At 66.6% G+C, this 25,930-nt stretch overlaps 1 protein-coding gene across 1 annotated transcript; it reads left to right on the top strand.

Moving 5' to 3' along the window:
- Positions 1-296: 296 nt before the first annotated feature.
- NPDC1 (neural proliferation, differentiation and control 1) lies at positions 297-24,860 on the top strand. Its single transcript, XM_074608819.1, is given in 9 exon segments — positions 297-469; positions 14,601-14,744; positions 20,587-20,694; positions 20,837-21,016; positions 21,143-21,209; positions 21,721-21,859; positions 21,861-22,024; positions 22,142-22,238; positions 23,141-24,860. Coding segments are annotated over 9 exon segments (1,065 nt in total). The 5' UTR covers positions 297-381; the 3' UTR covers positions 23,219-24,860.
- Positions 24,861-25,930: the final 1,070 nt, after the last annotated feature.

Here is a 25,930-nt window from a genome sequence, read left to right as displayed (position 1 = left end):
TGCCGTGCCGGTTGCGTTTCTGCCGACGGCATTTCCCGGGAGCTGGGGGGGGGGGGGGGGAGCGGGATCCCCCTTGGTACAAAAAAAAAAAAAAAAAAAAAACAAAAAAAAACCCACCAAAAAAAGCTTAAAGAGCCTTAAAGTCATTTTTAAACAGGTCCATTTTATACCCGAGCCAACAAGGCGCGGGTTCCGCGATTTCCTTTCGGCGGCTCCTGCAGAAGGGGCGGGGCTCGGCGGGGCGGGGCCCCGGCGGTGGGGGCGTGGCCCACCCGCGGGGCTCCGCCCCGCGGGTGGGCCACGCCCCCATCGCCGGGCCCCCGCCCCGCCGCCACCGCCCGCAGCCGCCGCGGTCCCCACGCCCGCCCGTGTCCGTGGAGGATGGTGGCGGCCCGGGCCCCGCCGCTGCTGCTGCTGCTGCTGCTTCTCGCCGCCCTCGGGGCCTCCCGCCTGCGCCTCGCCCGCGCCGGTGAGTGCGTCTGCCATTGCACCCGCGACACCCCCCCCCGCGTCCCCCCCGTCCCCGTGGATGCTCGTCCCGAGGGACACGCCTGGCCCCAGCCGGGGCGGCTGTTGTCCCATCGCCACCCCCACCGGGTTCCTCCCTCCGCCTCCCTCCCCCCCCGCCAAACCCCCTCCACGGGGGTTTTTTCCCCCCCGCCCGCCCCCCCTCCCCGGCTCCCGGCCAGGCCCCGCAGCGCCGCGCCACGGCAGGGGCCCTGGCGGAGGGTGGCAGCGGCGCGGGGTTGGTCCCCGGCAGCGGTTTGGGGTGGCAGGAGGGATGCAGGGATGCGGGGGCCTGATCCTGGACTGGGGAGAGACCGCGGACTTGCGGGAGCGGCCCTGTGCTGTCGCCCTGGCGAAGCACTTTTATTGCGGGGGGGGAATTAGAGAAAGAAAAAAAAAAAAACCAACACCGAAACAAACAAACAAAAAACCTCAAACGATGCCGCTGTGGTGACCGAGGCATCTGAGGGAGCCGCCGGGGGGCTGTGCCAGGCCGGGAGCACCCCGGTTGCTCACCGGGCTGGAGCCGCTCCCTCGGGGGCAGCAGCAGCAGCATCGCGCCGGGGGCAGGATGGGTGACGGAGGCATTTCTTCTCTCTCCCGGGGCAGAAAAAACGCGTGGCTATCGGTTCCCTCCCAGCAGCACCCCCTTCGGCCTTCTCGCTGTTTTCTTTAGGGTTGTTTTAGGGATGGTAGGGTTTCATTTGGGGTTCTTTTACTTTGGGGGTCTAGGTTAGTGCCTTTGCCCTCCCGGCGGGTCTGGCACTGGACGTGTGCCGTGTCCCCTTGCTCTGTGCCCACTGCCAGGGTGCCACGGTGGGTGTAAACGCCACCCCTCCGAAAACCCCCACAGGCCCCGAGCGTTGCTGCCTGCCGGGAAACCTGGGGCTGCCCACCGCTTCCCGCGCCGTGGGGGCACGGGCAGGGAGGTGTGGGGGCCCTGCCAGCGGGACAGCCTGGCTCCGGGCAGGTGCTTTCCGCCTCGCTGGCCGCAGGCGCCAGGGAGTTCCTCCTCGCTCCCAGCATTGTTTGCGGATCCGATATTGTTCTCCCTGCTCCGGCTCGCCGGTGGGGCAGACGCCAGGCAGTCCTCCTGCTGTCAGCCAGGGACGGTGCGGCCTTGCCGTGCTCCTGCCTGCTCTATGGCAGGCCAAGCAGGTGCAATATTTTTTTTAAACCTCCCAGCGGTTCAAAACATCCGGGTCTTTCCATGCTGGGGGGCCGCAGGCGGAGGTGGGGATGCTCCTGCGCTCTCCCTCTTCCCGCGTGCCGAGGCCAGGGTGGCCTGGCCAGGGGTACCGGTGACGCAGGCTGCCATGGGAGGAAGGAGATCCTTGCGGCTCTGATGCGGCCACCGGCGATCCAGCATAATCTCCGCTGCCTCCAAATTTAAGGGGCTGGGCGGGGGGATAAGCTGGCCTGGCAGTGCTGCTGTGAGGGACCCCTGGAGGGGCTGCTGCGCCCGTGGGCTGTGGTGGGGGGCAGGTAGGAGAGTTTCCCCTTCCCCTCCCTTCCCAGTCCCAGGGGGCTGCCGGGGACAAGGCAAGCGTAGAGGGGCCTCGCTCCGCCGGCAGCAGCCTGTTCCGGCGCTGGATTATCACACGCTCTCAGCACAAGCCGGGTTGGGATGGACGGCTCAGCCTCTTTGCAAAGGCTGGGAAAGGTTTCTTTACGCTGTTTCCAATCACGTTGTCGTACCGCCTGGAAATGCCGATGGCAGCATCCCACTGCCGGGAGGTCGGGTTTGTGTGGCACGCGGCACCGGGGAGCTCTGGGCTGGGTTCTCCTGGCCACGGCTGGAGGAGCATCCCGGGCATGGCTGGGGTGCCTGGAGGAGCATCCCTGGGTTGGCTGGGCAGGGAAAGGAGTCACTGCCCTGTCCCCGCAGCCTTCCGAGTGTGGCAGGGCAGGGGAAACGTTGGTTGTTTCTTCCCGTTTTATAATTTTCCTTCCTGGGTGGATGGGGCAGAGCTCGGCTTTCTCTGGGGACGGCTGCGAGTTGGAGGTGGCAGAGCCAGGGGCGTCTCCCGCTGCGGGGCGTGCCGGTGAAGCTGGCTCCTGGTGAGGAGAGAGCTAGGGGAGAAGGTCCCGGACCACCATACCCGCGTCCTCCTGCCTCTGCGGCTTCAGCAAAGCTTCAAACAGGGGCTGCCATCGCCTCCTCCCCACCTTCATCTGCCAGCGCTGCAACCCGGGCGGCCCCTGCAATAGATGCCATCTCCCAGGACACAACAGCACATGGCACGGGGACATCCTCGTCTTGCCCAGGGCCTGATCTGAGCTGAAGAAGGGCAGCAGCCAGCTTTGGAGGCGATGCGGCCGGTGGTTTAGTTTTGCTTGGTTCTCCTTAGTTGTGTTTTTTCCCCATGTGTCTCTACCCAGTGCACCTGGCTTCGGGCAGAAACGCTTCCTCGCCTGTTTCCTGGCTGCGTTTCCTGGAGCATTAGCGAGAGTCAGACTTCTCACCCCTTCTCGAGTAATTCGTTTGCCAAATTTAATCTATTATTGTTATTATAAACAAAAAAAAAAAAAAAGATTTTCCAAATGGGATGATGGGCGAGAACCTCTGTTTTTAATAACCCTGAAAACCCCGGCCCTGCGGCGGCAGCCAGCGCGTTGCGTCAGGAACACCCAGAGAAGCCGTTCAGCAGAAAACGAGCGGTTCTTTCTGGTCCAAGTGACCCATTTGGCCACATGTGAACTGCCGGCTCCTCGCTGCTTTTCCTCCTCGTGCCGCTCCTCAGGGATGCGGGTGGGAGCACGGACGCTGGTGCTGTCGCTGGTTGCCCCAGCTCTGCAGCGTCCGTCACTGGGGACCATCGTCGGGAACGCTGAAGCTGGGGCAGCTCCCAGTCCCTCCTGGGAGCATGGCAGTGGTGGCCGGTGCTGCGTCGGTGGCACTTGCCAGGGCCTGGCTGCCCTGCGGCGCTCCCAGGGCTCTGCCCGGGGGCGAGCAGCGGGTGGTCTCCGAGCCCCCCCGAGGTTGCGTGGGTTGGTCTGCAGAAAGCAGATATTTCCAGCCCCAGCTTTTTCTTGAGGCACAGAGAAGGTCGTCTGAGTCCCCCTGGCAGCGCTGGGCGATGGCGGGCAATGGTCGCGCTCAGCGGCGTGCAGCCACCCCCTCCCTTCGAGCCCCCCGGGGGTGTCCTCTGCCATGCCGGCACAGACCGTGTTTCCCGCCCGGCAGCTGGGGTGCCGCCCCCCTGGGAGCCGCGCGTTGCTCCTGAGTTTAATATTCTGTGCGATTTTATTCTTGGGAGATGGCGTTCTCCCCGCGTTCTCTGGAGTGGCGTTTGCTCGGCTGGCTCCCGCCGGGAGAAAGGAGCCCTTGCGGGCAGGCGAGGGGTGGGGAGCTGGTGCGTGGGTGTCCCACGGGGCTCCACCGGTCGGTACCTGCGCCAGGGACCTGAACATCTGGGGAGGGGGAAAGGATGGGAAGAGGCCTCCGATCTCCGTCATCCCAGTTCCTGACGTGGTCAGCATCAAGGAAGAGTTTATGGTTTATGGGAGGGATGCGGTGAAACTCCCTCCTCTCCTTTCGCTGCAGCTTGCTGGGGACCCGCAAACCCGCGTGCGCTCAGCCGTGCCCTGTGGGTGCTGGTGTGGGGACAGCTGGGGCTCGGGGAGGGGACACCACAGTCCCGCAGCCTGGGAGACGCCGGGGTTGCGCTGTGCAGGATCAGGCCTTTCAGATCCGCAATTTCCCTGGCAGCCCCGGGCGCAGGTTTGGGATCCGCGGGTGGTCTCGAGGGTTGGGAGCGGGACACCCTGGGGGCTGCGCTGCCCACAGGGGACTCCCCGGGGCTGCCATGGCCCCGCAGAGCCCACCCCTCCCCGGGGGCGCCTGGGCCCTTCCCGCAGCGCCGAGGGGGAGATGAGTCCGGGACGTCTGCCTGAAATGGCTCTTCTGGGCCATGGGGGTATTAAGGGAGGTAATCGGCTTAGCTCTGCCGCGCGCTTACGGGGGGGTGCTGGGGACAGGAGGGGTGACAGTGTGATAGGGGCACTGGGGACAGAGAGGCTGATGGCGCTGGGGACTAGAGGGGTGATGGGGATGTTGGGGATAAGAGGGGTGCCAGGGACAGGAGGGGTGACAGTGTGGCAGGGACGATGGGGACAGGAGGGGTCATGGGGTGGCTGGTGTGGTGGGGACAGGAGGGATATGGGGACACTGGGGACAGGAGGGGTGATAGCATGCTGGGGGCACTGGGAACAGGAAGGTTGATGGGGTTGCTGGGGACAAGAGGGGTGATGGGGATGTTGTGGATAGGAGGGGTAACGGGGTGCGGGGGACGGGAAGGGTGATGGGGGTGCCGGGGACAGGAGGGGCGACAGGGTGGCCTCTCCCCAGGCGCAACACGCTGGGTCCCTGGGCACTGGGGACAGGAGCTGCCATCGGTCCCATCCCTGCATTAATCCCATAAACACAGTGCCCTGGTGCGTTGTCCCCAAGGGGGCTCTGGCTCTGGCCCCCGATGGGTGCCGGGGCTCCCCTCCCCCGGGCCGGCTGCCCCCCGGGCCATGGCCCCCGCGACGGGCATCTCCCGCCCGTGTCTGGGCTCTACTGAGCGCCGCTGCCGCGGGGGTGACCAAAGCACCGAATGGCGGCAGCAGGCCTGTAATTAGCCGCTTCATGAGCTAATGATAATTGCAATGGCAAGAAACTGGCCGTTAAGTGCCTGGAGTGCACTTTGAATTGAAGGAAGGAAGCGCAGCCGGAGCGGATCCCGGTCCATGCCTCTTCCCGTCCCGGAGCCCCGTGCTCTGGCAGCTGCCCGCCCTAACCCGGGCAGCCCGTGGCGTGTTGCTGGCGTCTCTCCCGCCCAGATGGAGGGGGCCAAAGTTTTTTGCGGGAGGGAGGTTTGCTCTTTGGTGGCGGGGGGACCCGTTGCTTCAGGCGGGTGACAGGAGAGGTGACATGTCAGCTGGCGTGCTGGCGGGGATGCTGGCGCATCGCAGCACAGGGGTTCCCCGGGCTCCTGGCGCTGGTCCCTGCCTGTAGGAAGGAGACGGCGGTAGAGGTGGAAGGCAAGAGGTGGGGAAGGCGCCGCTCTGGCTGTGCACCCATAGCACCCACAGGTGCTGCCCGGGCTCAGCGGAGGAGCGCTCCTGGGCACCCCGTGGCTCTGGCGTGCGGGAGGCGCAGCTCTGCCTCGGGGAGCTCGTCATCTCGCATCTGTCGGGGATTATTTCCCAGCCGCCCACTAAGCCGGGAGAGGGGGCGGCCCTGGTGAGCTGCCCATGGTGTGACCCATCCTGCAGCTGTAATTCTTGGCTCCCTGGCTGGAAAAGGAGAGGGTTTCCCTGAGCCAGCCACCTCCTGCGGGGGATAAAATCCAAAAGAGGTCTCCAGGTCCAGCTATTTCAGCACCATCGGCAGCCCTTTTCCAGGAGCCCCGGGATGCTGCATTCATGAGCATCCTTGGGATGCGGCTGCGCATCCCATGAGCTCCCCATTTTCTGGGCTCACACCCCTCCTCCCCCCCCCACCCCCAGGTTTCTGGGCTCTCTGCCCCTGTGGGACGCGATGTCCCGCAGGTCTCTGTCGCTGGTGGTGGCTGAGTCAGCGCGGGCGCAGCCGCGGGCGGGGTGGGGTGATGCAGCCCCTGCTCTTCCTCCTACCTCTCGCCTTGCGTGTCTGCCGGGACGTGGGCTGCCTGCCCAGGGCTCCGCATTCGCGAGCCGTTGGGAAGCCGTAAGGGTCGGCCCCTGTAGCCCCCAGGACCTGTCGATAAGTGGCCGTGTCCCCAGACCCCATCTCTAGGTGGGAGCGCTGAGCCCGGTGCCAGGCGTGGGGTGGAGGGTGGGGGCAGGACGGACGGACTCCCCACCCAGAGCGAAGCAGCCGGTGCCGCCGCCACCACCTCCCAGCTGCCCGAGGGTGTTTAATCAGTGAAATCGTGCTGGTGCCTCGTTACCCGAGGCTGCAAAATGTCTCCTGGTGGCGTGGGACGCAGCGAGGTGTGGGAGGACTCCGGCTTTGCCAAAGAGCATCATCTGGCCCCGCTGGGCACAACGGTGCTTCGCCGGGGAGCTGCTCCAGGCTTTTATTCCCAGCCCGGCAGTGGGAGCGTGCGGGAGCGTGCAGCTGCCTGCGGACGGCCGAGCTGTGCCCTTGGCCTGGCAGCTCCTCAGCTGGGGGAGGTGGGCTCGCGTCTCCCACCGCCCCACCGGCAGCGATGGCTCCGCAGGGGGAGCTGGCTGGCGGCCGTGGCTCTGCTGTGCCGTGGTCACCGGGCAGGAGGGCGCCCTGGCAGGCTGTGGGTGCCGCCCTGCTGATGGGTCAGTGCCAGGAGGAGGGAGCTGGACCCAAGCCTGTCCCTCGAGGCTGCTCAGGGCCTCGGGTGGGTCCGTGCTCGGAGCAGAGCAGTAAAACCCGCTGCACCGCAGGGCACAGCATGCTCCGGGGCGGCGGGCACAGCGGTGGTGCCAGGACTGCCCATCCGCTGCAATGCCGGCACAGCCAGGGTCCGGCACCGTGCCACGCTGCCCGTCGGGGTGTCTCAGAGCACCGTGGGGAGGCGAGGAGGGGTCCCCCCTTGCTGGTGGAGCCGCCGTGCCGCGCACCCGGCATTCGCACACCGTGCCTGCGCGGGGCCGGCCCCAGGAACCCGCTGGCGGTGGCACCCTGCACCTTGGCCCTGGCCGCCGCCTGTTTGGCCCGTCGGGCTGTGCCAAACCTCCGAGCGCAGCCAGTAAAAAAAGAATTTAATAAAAACCCAGCCCCTGCCCAGCCCCGGCGGGCTCTGGGCAGGTCTGAAGCCCGTCGGTATTTATGTGAGCAAAACCTGATAAACAAGACTGAAAGCGGGTGGTTTGAGCGGCGCAGAACAGCAAGGTGGCCTTTTGGCCGGGGGTGGCACTGGGGACAGCCTAGGGTCCCCAGCGCGGGTGAGCACACACACAGCGCCGGGGCCGGCGATGCAGAGCCAGTGCAGGTTTGGGTGGGCAGCACCAGGGAAATGGCGTTATGGCACCTGTTTCTCTTTTTTTCTTTTTTTTTTTCTTTTTTTTTTAAATTATTTCTTCTCTTCCTGACCGTCTGAGGCAAAGCCCTTGTGGCTGGAGACAGCCCTGGCACCGCCGGGGTGCGGCACAGCGGGGATGCAGCGTGTCACCCCCCCGGAGGCGGCACAGCCCTCAGCAGCTGGAAGGTGGCAGCGAGCCGGGGCCGGAGCTGGCAGTGCTCAGGGATGGCCGGGCTGGGGGACTGCGGGGGGGGTCTCGCTCGGTTTCGGTGCCCCCTCACCCGCCGCAGGGGAGGGGGTCATGTCCTCTGCCACCTCCCGGCGGGGGTGCCGTTTTCCGGAGCTGTTTCCATCCGTCCGGGTGCCATCTCCCCTTCCCACAGTGCCCATCAGTCCGGCTCTTCCCCTGCGGCGCCAGGCAAGCTGCCAGGGCGGAGAACGGGGGGGTTTGGGTAGCAATGACACAAAATCCCGCTCCCTCGGCCTGGCGCGGGGGGGCTGCCTGCTCTCCCCCTTCCACCAGCCCGGATCACAGCAGCAGCCTGAGATTTTGGGGTGCTTGTAGACAAGGTCTGCTCTGGAGCGGGGACGGGCTCTGGGGTGACGCTGGCAGTTGGGGGGGTGATGGGTTTGGTGTTGCCAAGGGTTTGGCGTCCCCCAGCCCTGGCTCAGCCCCTCCTGGCCCCCCTTGGCATTGGAGCTGGAGGGGGCTGTGGGAGCCCATTGTGGTGGCCTCAGGGCTGCAGCCGGCAGCTTTCCCAGGCACGGCTCCCATCTCCTCTGCCACGCAGCCCCTCTGTCCCTGTCTCCGCAGCCCCTTGCCCACCCCCGCGCTCGGTCAGTCTCTTCCAGCCCCAGGCACGCACCGCGCTGCCTGCGCTGCCGACATGCCGGGGCTCCAGCGGGCAGCGCCTGCCGGGGCTGGGGGCTCGGAAGCAGCCGGCAGTGGCATTTTACCCGGGTGACTGCCCATGTTAGCATTTTCCGGCATTCCTGGGTGGGGACGCTGCCAGCGAGACGGGTGGGAGCTGGGTGCAGCCGAGGGGTGTGCCGGGGGGCAGGGGGGATGCTGTGGGGGGGTCGCTGCGGGGACAGCCCTGTCCCTCAGCCTGCGGCACGGGGATGCTGGCACTGTCCCTTGGCCGTGACGTAAGCCCTGCTGGGGACCGTCTCTGCCGGCGTGCTTTATCGGCTAGGCCAGACCTCAGCGCCCGCCCGGCTGAACCAGAAAAGCTGGAAGCTGGGACACGAGCCCCGGTGGCCTTAGGGACGGGAAGCCCGGCGGCACGTGGCCTTTGCCTGGACAAACCTGCCGAAGCAAAAAGCAAACAAGCACTTTGGGCTGCGGAGCACTCTCGGGTGGGCCGGCACGCGCCGGTGGTGCCGCAGCAGGGGGTGGCATGGGGCGGGGGGGCTGTGCCGCGTCCTCCATCCCCATCAGCGGCCTTGACGTGGCCAGCATCCCCCCGCTCCCGCTGTGCCGGGGTCCGCGTTTGCGGAGAGCCCCCGCTCAGCCGCCTCCGTGTGCAGGAGGGGTGTCCGTCTGCTGCATTTTCGGGGGCAGGAGCACGCGGTGACGTGAGCGGCTGCAGGCAGCGACGGGACTCCCGCAGGGGCTGCCAGAGCGGTGGTAGGGCCGTGCTGGCCGGGGCCGTAGTGCCGGCAGCTGTGCCCGGAGAGGGGGATCACTCCCAGGGATACGGCCCTGCCCAGAGCCCCGCTCCCCTCCGTGCTTTCGGGTGCAAGAAGCAGCAGGGCAGGGGGGATGCAGCCGGGTTGGGGACTCCAGCGGGGCTCAGGGCCACCGGCATGGTGTCCCTCCTGTGGTCGGTGCGTGTCCCCCGTGGTCGGTGTCTGTCCCGTGGTCAGTGCGTGTCACCCGTGGTCGGTGCCAGGGCTGGAGCAACCCCAACCATCCAGCCCGGCTTGTCCCTGGGCACGGGGGGAGTGGGGTTGGGGCTTTCAGTGGGTCTCAGCCCCCCCAGCTCCTGCCTGCTGCTGGCCAGGGAGGCTGTGGGGCGGAGGGAAGCGACACCTGGGGGGCTGGGGTGTGATGTGGGGCGGCTGCCCACCCGCCCGGGGCTGGCTGCAAGCCCTTCGGGAGCCTGGGGGAGAGCCCCAGGGGGTGCCAGCTCCCAGGGGAAGCTGGGGGGGGCCGGCAGGCTGCAGGCAGGTCCCACACCACCTGGCAGGAGGAGAAGAGGAATGAATGACCTTGGAGTGGGGCCGGCGGACACCGCGCACGCCGCTGCAGGGCCAGGGCTGCCAGCGCTCCGCCGTGCCCTCCGCTGCGGCCACGCGCCAGCGCGCAGAGGCTCGACACGGGAGCGCAGACCTGCACCCCTGTTCCCCGGGCACCCCCACACCCCCCATGCCTGGCGGGGCCCTGTGCCCGAGCTCAGTGACCGTCCCCCTCCAGGAGACACGTCTTGCTGCCGTGCCGTGCCGTGCCGGACCCCGTGGCCCAGGGCAGGCTGCTCCGGCGGCAGCGTGAGCCCCGTGCCCGCGGCTCTGCTGCGGGTGATGCCCAGTGGGCTCTGCCAGCTCATGCCGCTGGCACCGCCGCCCCGTCAGCCGGCAGGCTGGGCGTTGGCAGTGCCAGCGCACGGAGCGTAAGCACTCGGACCAGTGCTCAGCGCTAATTAATTATCCTCTTACGTTAACTTTTATCCCTCCATCTGCAGCAGTGACGCAGTGGGGGCAGTTCTTGCCTTCCCAGCCACCCCGGGCCGTCCTCCTCGGTTTTATTTTTGTTTCTTTTTCACCTGTATGTTTTGGCACGAGCATTGAAAAACAGCTTCACCCAGGGCCGTGAGCGCCAGCAGCTCCGTGCCTTGCCCGGCCGTGGCGAGACGCTACTGGACCCTGCAGCGTTCGGAGGGGAGCAGCGGGCACCCCCTGCCACCGGCACCCCCTGCCACCGGCACCCCGCTCCCGTTGGGGCGCACCCCGCGTGCCCAGCACGGCTCTCCCCGGGTGGGTCCCCAGGGCTGGGGGTGCTGTGCTGAGCTGTCCCCCCCCGGGATAACCTGTCCGGGGGGGGGGTGGGGTATCTGTGTGTGTGCACACCTCAGAGCTTGCACACCAGCGTGTCCTCCTGTGCGCAGGGCCGTTCCTGTTCCTGCTCCCACGCGCCCCCAGCTTGGGCTCGCCCACTGTTTGTCTTTCCATGCCGGCCGCACACAGCGTCCCGCTTGCCCACTGGCCTTGGGCTCCTGCCTGCCTGGAGCCACCCTGCCTTCTCCAGCACCAGCAGCTTGTCCCAGCCCGAAGCCCGGTTCCCAGGGTGGTGGCGGTCAGGGTGAGACATGTCCCGTGGCTCCCGGGTGCCAGCACCCGCAGTGCTCAGGCCCTGGCACGGCACAGAGGTGCCCGCTCCCACCAGCCCAGCTGGCGAGACTCAAAAGACTCAGAGAGTGGCAAAACCCCCACAAGCACCCTCACTCTGCAGGGTGCCCACGCGCTGATATCTGCTCGCTAAACAACGATTGATTACACATGGGGAGCTTAATTAGATCAGTGCCCGCCTGTCTCGCTCCTAATCCCAGCCCGTGACAGCTGGGCAAGCACAGCCCGTTCCTCAAACAGAGATAACGACCTTTTATATATTCCAGGCTGGGGTTTATTTAAGTGGTTGCTGGGCACTGGCTCGGGGCTGCCTCCCCCTCACCCTCCCGCTGCCCGAGGTGGCTCCAAGGTGGCTCCGAGGGTTCCGCTGGGATCTCATGGTGCTGGGTGGCCACAAGTGCCGGGTGACCTGTACCGGGGTGGCCTCCTCCCGCCAGCGACCAGCTTTTGGCGGTGCCTGGTTTGGGGAGAAGTGTTTCCACGGGTGCGTTGCACAGGCAGGGGTCTCTGGTGTGTCCCCCTCCAGTGTCCCACAGGGATGTGGCACGTCCCCGCTCCTGGGGCTGTGCGGTGCCGACACCTCCTCCTGCCCCTGAGCGGCCGCGTGTTTTGGCTGGTTTGTGATTTTTAAACAAAGTGGCCTTGAGAGCGAGCCCGAGGCGGGCGGAGCGAGCAGCCGAGTCCGATTTCTGGACTAAAATGCCTGATTATTTTCCCGTTAAGCGTTAATTCTCCCCCAGCCGCCTGGCCAAGCCCCATGCTGTCCTCAGGGAGCAAACCCAGCTCCTACAGGCATGGGGGGCTCTGCCCCCCGCCCCGAGTGAATCCCCTCCAGGCTGCTGTAGCCCGGTGCAGGGTTTGGCCAACCCTAATTGCTGCCCTAATTGTAGCTGGAGAGAAAACCCTGCCCGCAAGAGAAACCACCGCAGCAAGGGCAGCTCTGCCCTTCTTTGGCACTGTCAAATGAATGGGGTGCCCTGTGGGGTGCAGTGGGGAGGGCTCCGGGCGCAGTCTGGGGGCTGTCAGTAGCGGTCGGACCCCCTGATGAGCAGTTTAGTGGTGAAATAGGACCATGCAAAGGGGGATTTGCCGTGGGTGGCATCCCGCGTGTGCTCCTTTGGGGTGGCATCCCGCTTTGCGCCCGTGCCCTGGCTGGGGGAGCAGAGCTGCCGCGGTGGCCCTGGAACGTCGCGTCCTGGCGGCTCCATCCTGTGCCGGGTCTCTCCGCCGTGTCACGCCTGGGCACGGCAGTGGCTGCCCCCCTCGCCTCCGGTGTGCTGCAGGGATGGGGATGCTTGGGAAAGCCCCCAGAGTTGGGGGTGCCCCTTCTCGTGGGGTGCTCAGTGCTATGCTGCGCCCGGGCTGTCCCTGCTGCTGCCATCCCCCAGGGAGTGGGGACGGGAGACGGCGGGCGTTTTGCCCACGGTGTCGGTGTGGGCGGGCGAGGGCTGGCGGGGATGGCTCAGGGACGGCTCAGGGACGTGGGACGGCGCCGGCAGCCGGCTCCTGCAGTGACTCACCGCTGGCCGGGGGCGGCCAGGGCTGGCCCTGCGCCCGCTGAGGGTCCGCATGGGCTCTCCTGCCCGCTGCTGCCTGTGGGAAAGGTGCAGGAGTGGCCAAAGGCAGCGGGGTGAAGAGCAGGGCTAGGGCAGCTGTGTACTGCACCCCATCCAGCTGTGTGCTGCATCCAGCTGTGTGCTCCATCCAACTGTGCACCCCATCCAGCTGTGTGCTGCATCCAGCTGTGCGCTGCATCCAGCTGTGCACCCCTATCCAGCTGTGCGCTCCATCCAGCTGTGCACCCCTATCCAGCTGTGTGCTGCATCCAGCTGTGCACCCCTATCCAGCTGTGCGCTCCATCCATCTGTGCACCCCTATCCAGCTGTGTGCTGCATCCAGCTGTGCATCCCCATCCAGCTGTGCACTCCATCCAACTGTGCACCCCCATCCAGCTGTGCACCCCTATCCAGCTGTGTGCTGCATCCAGCTGTGCATCACCATCCAGCTGTGCACTCCATCCAACTGTGCACCCCCATCCAGCTGTGTGCTCCATCCAGCTGTGCGCTGCATCCAGCTGTGCATCCCCACCCAGCTGTGCACTCCCACCCAGCTGTGCGCCCCATCCAGCTGTGCACCCCATCCAGCTGTGCACCCCATCCAGCTGTGCGCCCCACCCAGCTGTACACCCCATCCAGCTGTGCACTCCACCCAGCTGTACACCCCATCCAGCTGTGCACTCCATCCAGCTGTGCACCCCATCCAGCTGTGTGCTCCATCCAGCTGTGCACTCCCACCCAGCTGTGCATCCCCACCCAGCTGTGCACCCCATCCAGCTGTGCACCCCATCCAGCTGTGTGCTCCACCCAGCTGTACACCCCATCCAGCTGTGCACTCCATCCAGCTGTGCACCCCATCCAGCTGTGTGCTCCACCCAGCTGTGCACCCCGATCCAGCTGTGTGCTCCATCCGGTTGTGCACCCCTACCCAGCTGTGCACCCCATCCAGCTGTGCACCCCCACCCAGCTGTGACCCCCACCCAGCTGTGACCCCCATCCAGCTGTGACCCCCACCCAGCTGTGACCCCCATCCAGCTGTGACCCCCATCCAGCTGTGCACCCCATCCATCTGTGCACCCCCACCCAGCTGTGCATCTCCATCCATCCATCCATCCCCAGCAGTGGCTCCTGCTGCTGTCGCTGAAAGCCGGGACCCCAGCGTGTCCCCGTAGCCCCGCGTCGCAGGTGAGACCCGTGCGCTGGCCCTGCATGTCACCGTCCCAGCTGGTCACCGTTCCTCTCTCCATCTCCGCACATGGTTTGCCACCATCACCTGGTCTCGGGACTTGGCTTTGCGTAGGGCCCGAGGACTTTGTGTCCCCCAAGAAGGTCCCGCTGGCTTGAGCCAGGCTGGAGGAGGACCGGGGCTGCTCCTGGCCCTGGCAGGCTGCCACAGCGTCACCAGCATGTTGGATCCGGATGAGGTCGGAGCAGGGGGGGCTCATGCCTGTCCCCAGGTACGGGAGAGGTCCCTGGGTCTGACATGGAAATGAGATGCCCTGTAAAGCCACGAAGGAGGTTTGGGCCGTGGTGTGTTGCCGGTGGAGCACTGGGTCCCTCCGTTTTCCACTGTCGCTATGTCAAAAGGATGGAAACTGAAGCTGCCGCTGCCTGTGGTGACCTGTCACAGCCATGATGAGGCTTTGGGGGGGGTCATTTGGTGTTTTTTTTTTTTATTTGACAGCTACCACACGAGCATCAGTTTGTGTTGGTTGGATTTCAGCCGCCAGCCGCACGGTGCAGGCAGGGGCTGGAGACCCTCGTCACCGCCAGCTCTGCGGGACTCGGGGTGTCCTGCAGCATCCTGGGGCTTGGGGCATCCCACGGGACGGTGACACCCGGGGGCTCATGGTGTCCTGTGGGATGGCGGCTCCCTGGGACTTGGGGCATCCCAGGGGATGGATGGTGGCAGCCCGGGGCTTGGGTTGTCCCATGGGACAGTGGCATCCTGGGGTTTGGGGTCCCGTGCTGGGGACCCATAAAGATCACGGAGGCCAACTGTCAGGTCATTAAAGCCCACGCTTAATTGTAGTCAGTAATGGCTTTGCTTAGGCAGAGGGGGGCCGAGGGGCAGCTCTGGTGAAGCGCATCCGCACCCGTTAGCCGCAGGGGGACCTGCCCTCCGCGGGTGGGGCCGGGGCGGCTGCGTCCCACGCCGAGAGGCCACGGGGAGCGTTTGACCCCTCTCCTCATCCTGACCTGTTTTCTCCCGTCCCCGCAGCAGTGTCGTGTCCCCGGAGCCTGGACTGTGCCCTGCAGCGCCGGGAGTTCTGCCCGCCGGGGTCGGGCGCCTGCGGCCCCTGCCTGGCCCCCTTCCAGGAGGACGACCACGGGCGATGCGTCCAGAAGCAGCACTCACCCAGCGGTAGGTGCACCTCCCCTGCAGCACCCCCCCGCCCCCTTCTGTGACCCCCCGCCTGCCTGCAAACCTGCCCGCAACCTGCCTGCAAACCTGCCCCGCACCTGCGCAGCCGCAGTGGGTTCCTGTGCCTCAGGGCAGCCCCCTGCCCCCGCAGCCCCCTGCCTTCCCCCCATGTCTCCTTGGGGACGGCAGCCCTGCTGCCTCTCCCCCCGAGCCTCGGCTCGCCGCAGTTGGGGGGCGGTTTTGGGGCTGGCGGGGAGCGCGCAGGCCCACCCCACTCCCTGTGCATCCTGCAGCCGCGCCGGTGACCGCGTGTGCCATGGGCCCTGCCGGCACCCAAGGGTGCCCAGGAGCCCAGGGACAGGCGGGGACCCTGGTGGCTGCCAGGGTGCTGTGGGGTGGGGGCTTTTCGGAGTAGGGGACGTAGCCGCGCAGAGCCCCAGGCTTTGCAGGAGCAGGGTAGCGGCTTTTGGTGCACGGAGCTGTGGCTCGTGCAGACCCTATGGCCGAGGCAAATGTGCCGGTGGCCTCACCTGTCCCAGGGCTGAGCCGTGCCCATGGCGGGATCTCAACAGCTGGTTCGCGTTGGTTTGAGATGTTGGGCTGTGGTTTGGGTCTGCCGTCTCCTCCTCCAGTGGTGCCCAGCGCCCGTGCAGGAGGGCCGGAGTCAGCGGCGCGGGGTAGGAGCCCTGCCCTGCGGACGAGGGCACGGGGTGTTATTGCCCCGCTCCTTCCCCGAGGGAACCGGGGGGCTGCGCTGTGCCAGCGGGCAGAGGGGCGGCCAGGCCGTCCCCAGGGAGCAGCCGCCCGTGTCACCCCGCGCAGAGGTGTGTGAGGGTGCTCCCGGTGCCGCCGCGCCACCCGCCTCCTGGCTCGGCCGCACGGGTGGTGCTGGGGGCCGGGGGGCACGGGCATTTTTTAGGGTGACCCTCAATTCTTCACAGGGCTTGGAACGCTGTGGGCAGAGAGCCGTTTCTGTGCCCCCCACCTCAGGGGTTTTCTTGCAGATTTAACAAGCAGGTGAATTAAGACTGTAATTATGGATCCACCCAATTCTTTTTGCTCTAACTCACGTGGCGCAGCCTCTGTGCGTGGGGAAGGAGCCAGGACCTGGCCGTGCCCTTGCAGACCACTCCTGGGGGGGGGGGGGTTCTGTTGTGGAGCACCTGAGTGCGGGGTGGGGGCTCTCAAGCACCTCCGAACAACCCCTGTGCCTGCTGCAAAGTGCATCGGCATCTTTCCTTCAGCCCACACTTCTCCGCCTGCTTTTCGTTCCTGCTGCCCCCAAAACCTCCCTCTAAGGGGGGGTTGGTTTCTCCGTAGCAGGCAGAGCCCATGGTCCCTCCTGGAGCCCGGCTCCTGCCCGCGGTGGGCAGCCCCGCAGCGTTGCCCGGCCCTGGCATGGGGCTGAGCTGGTGCTCGCCAGGCAGCGTCCCCACCAGCACAGCCCCCCACCGCAGCCCCTCACCCCCGCTTCAGGCCCTGGGGGCTGAAAGCACAGAGGGGCTCATCCCCCTGCACCCGAGCTGCGTGGAGGGGTCCTCTGGGTTTCGGGTGGTGGGGGGGGTTTGCTTTGTGTTCCGGTTCCTGTGTCTGTAGCAGGTTTGGGGTCCCTCTGGGGTGCCGCCGGCACTGCCCTTTGCCCGTGGCTCAGCTCCAGCTTTGCAGCGGGTGGGCGCGTGGCAGGGGGGGGCGGCAGAGCCCACCGTGCCCTTCGTGCCGTCAGCCTCCCGGCAGGAGGATCGCCGCTTGAATCAGAGGGGAGATGCCCAGAGCGGGGCCCCGGCTCTGCGCGGCCCTTTGGCTCTCGGGCGGAGGGGCCGGGCTGCGCTGAAATGGGGGCGATGGCTGCAGGGGACGGGGTCCGGGAGAGGGGATGGGGGGCACAGGGATGGGATCCAGGAGAGGGGATGGGACACGGGGATGGGGTCCAGGCTTGGCGTTCAGCCATGAGCAGGGGTCCGACGGGCAGATGCCCCCGGCTACGGGCTCCACATCCGCGGGCACTGGATGGCTTTAACAGCTCTTTGCGGTTTATTTTTTAACGTGCAAGTCTTGGGAGCGAATTCCCCTCTCGGAAAGGCTGCACATGCGCCGGCATCTCCATAGCAACCCAGCTCCATCCCGGCTTCGGCAGGGAGATGCGGCCGCCGTAGCGTCTTTGCTCGGTTTGGCAGAGGGATGTGGGAGCATCCTCTCCCAGTTCCTCTGGGACCGCGGTAGCATCCTCTCCTGGCTTGGTCAGGGCGATGCGGGACCGCGGTAGCATCCTCTGAGAGGATGCTGGGAGGACGGACTGCGGTAGCATCCTCTGAGAGGATGCTGGGAGGACGGAAACCATCCCAGGGGGCTCTCCCAGCCCCGGCCCGTTGTCTCAAGCAATGCCACCACCTTCTGGTAGCGAAAGCGTGGGGCTTCCCTCCTGAATGCTCCGATTTTAGCGCGCGTCCTGAGGACGCCCGGCGCCTTTTGGCGCCCGATTATGTTTTTTTTTGGCCGCCGGTGCTTTTTCGCATCCTGCCTGTCCCTCGCTCCGGCAGCGGCATCCAGGTGCAACCGGGGAAGCCTGCGAGGATGCAGAAGGGCTGCGGTAGCCGCACTTTTTTTGGGGGATGCAACGCAAACGGGGGCGTGGGGAGAGCTGTTGCGGCTCAAGGATGCCTAACCCTTTAAAGGGGCTGCCCACGCAGCGGAGCTGCGTGGGCAGCCCCTTTAAAGGGTTAGGCATCCTTGAGCCGCTTGCGACTGCCGGTGACGCCGATCCCGGGATCCCAGCTGCCGCCGTGCTCGTCCCCGCAATTGGGAGAAGCGTGGGCAGCACTCAGGGCTCCTCTTCCCCGGCGTAGCCCCGCAGGCAGGCGCCGAGAGCAGCTTTTTCGGGGCGAAAAGCCGTCATCTCGGCTTGGTCTCGGGAAGGCCATGCACGTGCGCGGCGTGTTCCTGCCTTTGGTGACGGCGTGCGTGGGCGTCACGGCATACCCGGCGCGGCACGGGCGCGGAGGTGAGATGGGAAGCGCAGGAGACGGTGTTGCTGAGCCCCCCCCGAAACGCTGCCAGGAAACGCTTCGGGAAGAGGGTAGGGGTGGGGGAAAAGGAAGTCCCGGCTTGTGGGTCAGGGGGTTCCCCCCTCCCCGCTTGCTGTGCTACCAGCAGCCCCGGGGGGCCATCGGCCATCCTGGGGTAGGACTAGAGAAATAAGTGGGTTTGTAGGAATTTTGTGCCCTCCTGTGGAGAATGTCAGCATCGGGTTTCCTCCGCCCAGGACAGAAGCCGCACGCGTCCCTTCTTGTCCCCGCTGTCCCCAAACCGGTCATGGTGACGGGTGAGACCCCTGGGTGACGGGTGAGACCCCTGGGAGCGTCCGAGGGCCGAGCCCTGGAGCCCTTGGGGAGGGGTCGGGGAGAGCGGCCGGGCCGGGGTGCTGGGTGCCAGCCTGGCCGTGCCCTCCCTGCCGCGGGCGGGTGGGGGGGACCTGCCATGAGAGGGCACCCGTGCCCTGTGCCAGCCCAGTGCAAGCTCTGCGTGCCCTCTGCGCCAGCCCAGCATGCCCACCTTGCTGCAGCCGGGAGGGGGGCGCCTCCGGGAGCCCCCCCATCTCTGCTCCTCTGGCAGCAAGAGACAGGGCGCGGGACAGCCGGGCCGGAATGGGGGGCAGCCCCAGCCCCCTGTTCCCTGGGGAGCAGCCCCGGCCAGCGTGCCACCTGCCCGCCGTGCCCGGCAGGAGCCGGCCGTCGGTGCCAGGCTGCTTCTGCCCCGCACACGTTGCGGGGTGGCAGATGTCGTGTCGCTGGGGGCACGTCTCAGCTGCCAAACAAAACAGGGGCGCGGGAGCTTTCAGCCGCTGAGAGGGAACTCGGCGATACAGCCGACGAGCGCAGGCGAGCGGCACAGCCCAGGCACTGCCGGCAACACCAAACCCCACCAGACGGCACGGCTGCCTTGGTTTTCTTTGTGCCGCTTCGCACGGGGGGAGGTTCGGGGTGACCTGGGAGCTGCTCCTGGATAGTTTCCTGGCTTTTTTTTTTCTTTTTCCAGCCGCATCACGTTCATCCTCCTGAAGCGTTGGCTGTTGCAGCCACGTCTGCCCGAGGCCAAGGGGTGTTGGGGCAGGGCTGGGCTGTGCACCGTGGTGGCACCAACACAGTCCCGTTCCCCCAGGCCCAATAGTGACACACGTGGGCACGGGCAGGGCTGTCCCCGGGGTCCCATGGGAATGGGGGCAGGCCTTTCCCTGAGCGTAGTGGGGAACTAGAACCAGGCTGTCCCCATCCTGGGCACCACGATGTCCCCATACCGGGCTGTCCCCATGGGGCGAAGGGCTGTCATGCTCAGTCCCATGCCAGCTCCCCTGCCCATCAGAAGAGCCTGGCCCCGTACCGGCGCCTTGGCACCATTGCGCTCACCCATTGGGCGTCATGCCGCTGGCACGGCCCCAAACCTGGCACCGCGTGGCCGTGTCACTGCTGTGCAAATAACGGGGTGCAAAGAGCCGGGGAGACGGGAGGACAGGAGTCTGGGGGGGTCTGGGGAGACAGGGGACACGGGGGGCCAGGGACGGTGGCTCTTCATACACTTGTTTAAAGCAAGGGTGTGGAGTTAAATCGGTTTTTGGCTTGTGTGGCTCTGAGTCACAGAGTGCCCGAGTGGCCTTTGTGCCTGGCTCTGGGGGGAACCGGGGGTTTATTTCCAAACATTTGGAGCAAGGGCAGATTCAAGAGGAGCTGTGATTGTTTGTAACCTTGAATTATCTGGGAAGCAAGCTGCTGTACCACCCCGCCTTTGTGTGTCTTGATTTACCCTCCAGGGCTTCCCGCTGGGGACAGCCTGAATACAGCAGCGCCGGGGGCAGAGGGAGCCGGGATGGGGACAGGGACGTCTCCTGCCTTTGAAGTTGAGTTTAATCCTGTTAAAAGCGGAGGGGTGAGCAGCAGAGCCTGACTCTGCCCTACGAGCCTGGGGATGCTGGGTCCCCTCCTGCTCTGCACCGTCACCTCCCGGGTGGGCACCCCCGGCCTGTGGTGGTGGGGGGATCCTGCCTGTGCCCCCACGCCACAGGGCCCCCTGGCCCTTTGTGGGTCCCCGGCGTGCACTGTGCTGGGGCACGGGCTGGGGCAGCCACCTCTGAAACACCCAGCCAGCCCCTGGGGACACCTGGTCGTCCTCGCTGCATGGGGCACCCCGACCCCCAGAGGGGCAGCGTCCTGCCGGGTGTGGGGCAGAAACCGGCCTCCCAGCTGGAAGGAGGGCTCCCACCAGGCCCTGAACAGCCCCCAATGAGCCCTGCTCTAGGGCGGCTCCAGCCCCCCTGGGCCGTACAGGACAATTTGGGGTGACAGCCAGCATCCAGGTGTCCCCTGCCTGCTCTTGAAATGGCCGCGCTGCCCGCAGCAGGTCTGCGATTCGCCCTGCCAGCGCTGCCCCCTGCACCCTGCAGCAGCGCTGCGGGGTGTCCCTCCTGGGCCAGCTCACGTCCCCTCTCGCTCGGGGCCGTCGTATGGGGCAGCTCCTGGGCAGCGGGTGCTGGCAGCCTGCCTGCTCCCCGGGGGCTCTGCAGGACCCGCGGGCTCTGGCACAGGGGCAGCCGCGGCCGCTGTTGCTCCTTGCAGCCTCCAACGTTTGTGGGGCGAAAAGCAGCGAGGACACGTGCGGATCCCGGATCTGGGCTTTGGGACCGCTGCTGTGCTGGGGGGGCTGTGTCAGAGTGGGGCTGGACTCCCAACCACCTGCAGTTGCCCGTGCTGGGACGTAAGCCCCTTCTTGAGGGGGACACCGGGTCCGTCCCCGGGGCTGGGCACGCAGCCGCATCCCGGGGTGCCCGTCTGACACCCGCTCTCTCCCGGCGCAGGGCGGACGTCTGTTCCCAGCTTGGAGGCAGAAATCGATTTTCTGGCGGACGTGCTGGCCAGGCAGGAGGCTCCTCACCCCCAGCCACTGCGGGATGGCAAGCCCAGGAGTAAGTGCCTGCTCCCCTGCTCCCGCCGCTCTCTGCAGCGGTGCCGGGCACCCTGCGGCAGCCAGACCCTGCGCCCCAGGCTGGTTTGCCCTCCAGAGCTGCCCGGGTGCTGCTTTGCTCATGGCTCTACCTTCTCCTGCAGCCACCCCGGTCCCCACCGGTGGCAGACAGCGCGTGGCCAGCGGGCTGAGAGAGGGACTTCTGCAGCGGGATGCCGCCGGCAGAAAGGCAGCAGCCGCCCTCCCCACCTCCACCAGCGCCGCGGTCCCGAAGTACCCGGTGGAGGCGTCTCCCATCCCTTCAAATGACAACGTGGTGCTTGGTGAGACCCTGGGGACAGGCGGCTCGTGGGAGGCGGTTTCACGTCCTCCCCAGAGAAGCGTGGGCTGGTGGCACCGTGCCACCGGGCTCACCCGCTGTCCCTCTGTGTCCCCCTCCCCCTCTGCAGGGCTGATCGTGGTGTGCACGGTGGCTGGGATCTCAGCGCTGATCGTGGCCGCGGTCTGCTGGTGCAGGTGAGCCGGGTACTGCTGGTGCCAGCCAGTCCCTCAGCGTCCGTGTGCCCCCGGGACCTTGTTCCTGTGCTTCCCAGGCGTATGGCGGGGTTTGGAGGAGAGGCACTAGCTGCCCTTGCCAGTCCCCCGCAGACATGCCGTGGCCACCGGGGTACGGCCTTGGCCAGTCGGGGCTGGAGGACAGCGGTGGGACACCCCTGTGCCAGGCATAAGCCATGACTCCTGGGAGGGGGTGGCACCTGGGTCGGGCATCGCCGCAGCGCCAGCTGCTGACACCCCCGGTGTGTTGGTGCCTCGTGCCCAGGCCCAGTGGGATGGAGGTGGCCGTGGTGAGGTCCCTGCGCATGTGCAGGGCCACCTGGCCTGGGGATGCCACCCATCATGGGTGCCATCCATCGCAGGGAAGCGGGGTGTGGGTGGGAGGACTGAGCGCCCCCAGGGGCTCACTGGCTCCTGTATGGAGTCGTCTGCTCCGGTGGCTCCTGCCGACCGCTCTCCTCTCCCCTGGCAGGCTGCAGAAGGAGGTCAGGCTGGCACAGAAAGCAGACTACTCGGCACAGCGAGCGGCCAGCCCCCTGCCCTACGACAAGATCTCGGTAAGGTGCTCACATCCCTCCTTGCGGGGTGTTCGGCACTGGGGTCAGGCGTGGGCTCAGCTTGAGGGGCTTCCAACACAGCGGGGGGACACCCGCCTCCAGAGACCGGCCTCCATGCCTGTCCTTGCTCTCTCCGCAGCCTGGGGACAAGACGCTGGCTCAGAGCGCCCAGATGTACCACTACCAGCACCAAAAGCAGCAGATGCTCTCCATGGAGAAGTAAGCGGCCCCCGGGCGCAGGCAGCAGACCCGGTTGCTGGTCCATGCCCCTGCCACTAAGTGGGGTGCCATTAATCATCCCCTTGTACTTCACCTCTCTGCATCCTCTCCCCTCAGGCATAAAGAGGAGCCCAAGCTGCCGGACTCGGCGTCCTCCGATGAGGAGAATGAGGATGGAGACTTCACTGTGTACGAGTGCCCCGGGCTGGCTCCGGTACGGCGGGTGTGGGGTAGCCATGGGGACCCTGTGCATGCAGGGTGGGATCCAGCACTGCCTGGGATGTGCGGTTCCACGCGAGGAGCCTTTTAAACCCATCCTTCATCAAACCCCGAGGTGTCCCTGCCCTGGCCAGGTCTCACTGGAACTCTCCAGTCGGCAGGAGCGGGTGCCCTGCCATGGGTGCCCCGGCACGGGGCCATTCCCCAGGGAGCGCTGCCCCACGGCCCTGGGAGTGGAGAGCTGGAGCCCTTGGCAGACCCGACCCGCCGTCCCTGCGGTGCCAGGGACGTGGTCACCTCGGGCTCTTGGGCACTGGGACAGGGGAGCTCGTCCTGGTGCCTCCCCAGCGGCTGGACTGGTGACCTGCGACCCCTCAAAGCCAGGGGTCCCCTTTCCTGGCTGGCGGGGGACGCCGGGGAAGGGCAGCTCCTAACAGCCCTGGGTACAAAGAGCACAAAGAGACCCGAAAGGAGCCTTTCACATGGTAATGGCTGCGGAGCCCGGCCATCAGGGCCCAGATTAAGGGTCATCATTAGGTCTTTACAGGCCCATTAAAGGGCACTTGATGGCAAGCGGGCAGTCTGGGCAGGGAACCCCATTCCTGCCAGCCAGGCTGGGGGTCCTGTCCTGGGGTCCCCCGCCAGCCTGGGGGGGTCCCATCCCAGCCGGGGCCATGGGTTTTGCATGCCAGCATCCCATCCCAGCATCCCCAGCCGCTCCTGGCGAGGAGGCAGCACCTTTCCAGGGGTGATGGCAGGGTCCCGGTGTGTGTCACCCCATCCCAGCCCAAGAGGTCCCCCCCATCCTCCCTGCTGGGGCCGGGGTTCGGACGTGGGACCTGTTTTTGACCTCCTGCCTTTTCCTTCCCCCCCATCCCGCTCCCTCCGCCACCACAGACCGGAGAAATGGAAGTGAGGAACCCGCTGTTTGACGACTCCTCCTTACACCCCTCCAACCCCAAGTCGCACCAGTAACACCCCTCCTCTCCTCTGCCCGAGCTCGCTATGGACTGTACGCCCAACGCCGGAGCCCAGCGCGGCCGCCACGCCGGAGGGGCACCCGCAGCCGGGCGAAGGGGCGCGGGCCCCGCTCTGCCAGACTGTTCGACACCTGCCCAATAAACACCCACTAACAGCTATGGCAGGGGGGGATCGCCCCCGTTTCCAGCGTCCTTGTCCTCTTTGCTGCTGTGATCGCGTCCCTGCCTTGCCCTTCGCCCGCTGCTCTCAGCGACACGCCAGCCCCGGGGTGGGGGGGGGAGTGGCACAGAAACTGGGGGGTCCGCAGCGTTGTCTCTTTGCATTTGGCTTTGAGGAGGGGGCTGCCGCCCTGGCTCTGCGGCTGGGCTGATGCAACAGCAGCTGGGAAGAGGCCGGAGCGGGGTTTGGAGAGCAGGAGAAGGGCCAGAGGACTCCGGGCACGCTCGTGTCTGCAGGGGAAGTCGTCGGGGCTGCCGGCCTGCCCAGAGCCCCTCTGCCAGGGAGGGAGACTTTCCCTGGAGCGGGTGGCATCGCTAAAGGCTCTGGTGCCCGGTCTGCCCCTTCCTCCCCGGCTCGTGCAGCTCCTGGCAGCAGGGCCCTGCTCCGGGACCACAGGCAGGCGCTGGCATCGCTCCCCGGGATGCACCTTCAGTGCCGCCCTGTGCCGTGCGCGGCCGGGAGCGGCGGCTCTGCCCTGGCCCCTGCACCGGCTCCGTCCCCTTCTAGGGGTGCCGGTCCCCAGAGGACCCGGCGCACAGACAGTCCCGGTGCCGCTGTGGCCGGAGACCCCATGCCAGGCTGTGCCAGCGGAGGATTTCCTTGTGGCAGCCCTGGGCACCCGCTGGGCTCTCACCCCAGCCCTTCATGGGATGAATGCTCAGAAAAGGCTCGCGGTTTTGTTTTGAAGCCTGTGTGTCCATGGGGGAGGAAGGAGTGAGACCGGTGGGGGCTCAGGAGGGGTAGCCAAGGCACAGCGGCTTTGCTGCGCTGCTTCTCTGCCCCACGGAGCCCACGCCTTCTGCAGCATCCCTGCAGAGCCCAGCCGGCGCTCTCTTCGGGCATCCTTCTGTGGCAGGACACGGTCTCTGCTGCTCCATCCCGGCCACCTCCCGGGCTCCAGAGACCCCTGCACCCCTCCGCTGCCCATGTCTGTGTCCAGGCTCACCAGCCCCCACCGACACGTCTTTGCTCAGCGCCCAGTGCCGTTCCCCAAAGCCTCCCCGGTGCCATGGCTGTGACCCCTCCAGCGTAAGGCCCAGGATGAGCTTTGGGTTGCTTTTCACAGATGTGACTTCATGTCCAGTCCCTGGCGTGGACTGTCACGACCACAGGTGACCTGTTGCATGCTTGCACGGGGGTGGCCTCTTGCGCACAGGGGGGGGCCATTGCACGCTCAGAAGCCGTTGCATGTGCAGGCAGGGCAGGCAGAGCAGGCAGGGCCCTGTGCCATGAGCGGTGGTGGTGTGGGACCGTCCCCGGCGGAGCCGCTGGCAAAGGCCGTCACTGCACAGACCCTCTCCCCGCACTCCGCTCCCCCACCCGTGGGCTGCTGCCCTCCTCCCTGCACCCCTCGTTGTTGTATGGATTGTAGTTCTTTTAAAAGGAGATTTTATTAAACGATCATGTTTGAGACCCATGCGAGTGTGTGGTGTGGGGCCGGGCTCGCCTCGCGGGGCCCTGGGCTCAGAGTGCTCCTCTCAGGAGCCGGGGAAAGGGGGGGACAGGGTGGGGGACAGGGAGAGAGGGTGCCGTGGTGGGGGGGGTCTAGCTGCCAGACCTTTCCCAAGAGTTTTCCCAGTCCCGCAAAGAACCAGAGTTCATTTTCCGGCTTCTCCGGGTTTGCCAGGAGAGGTTCCCCACCCCCCCACCACACACACACCCCCCGCGAAGGGTTCGGTGGGAGCCCCCCCACCCCCCCCACCCCCCACCAACCCCGGGCTGCGCCCGCCCGCACCCGGCCCTGCAGCACCCAGCGCCCACCCGCCCCCCCTCGCCCCCGGGGCCGGGGGCCCTTCGCACCTCGGCGGGGCCGGCAGATAAGGGCTATCGTGTCCCCCCATTGTGTGGAGCCGGAGCTCCTCTCCCGGCCCTTTGATCCCGCCAGCCCCCCATCAGGCTGATACCATCTCGTCTCCTCCTGGTTTCGGCGCGGGAAGGTGGGTGGGTGGGTGGGTGGGTGCTGACTCACCGCCCAAGCGCCCGCCCGGGCACCCTCGGGGATGCTCCGCTCAGCCCCCGCTCCTGGACGGCCCCCGGGGTCTGCAGCATCGCACCCCGAATCCCCTGGGACCGCCCAAAGGCTCACCCCTGGGGGAACCCAGCCTTGCACACACACACACACACACCCCCCCCGAGGTCCCCACGTTCGTCCTTCCTTTGCTCTCAGAGCCCAGAGGCCTCTTGGAGCGCGCCCAGGATTTTTGGGAAGCTCTAGAGTTGGGTAAGACCCAGCAGCTCCTCCCGGGAAGACCCTCTCACACAGGGCCCCCAGGAAGCCGTGTGTCCCCACTGCGTGTCCGGGCACGGAAGCGTCATTTGTCCTGAGACACCATGTCTGTGCCGCAGACATCCCAGGACAGCCTGGGGCTTGGGGCAGGGTCTGTGCTCAGCCACAGCCTCTCCGTGCCTCAGTTTCTCCAGCTGTAAAACAGCAGGGAGGACCGGCCGGTGTGGCCAGGCATCGCGGTGATGTGGGCAATACCCAAA

Source organism: Larus michahellis, chromosome 15 (assembly GCF_964199755.1).
Source record: "Larus michahellis chromosome 15, bLarMic1.1, whole genome shotgun sequence".
Taxonomy (NCBI): Eukaryota; Metazoa; Chordata; class Aves; order Charadriiformes; family Laridae; genus Larus; species Larus michahellis.
This window is presented reverse-complemented; position numbering and strand designations above follow the sequence as displayed.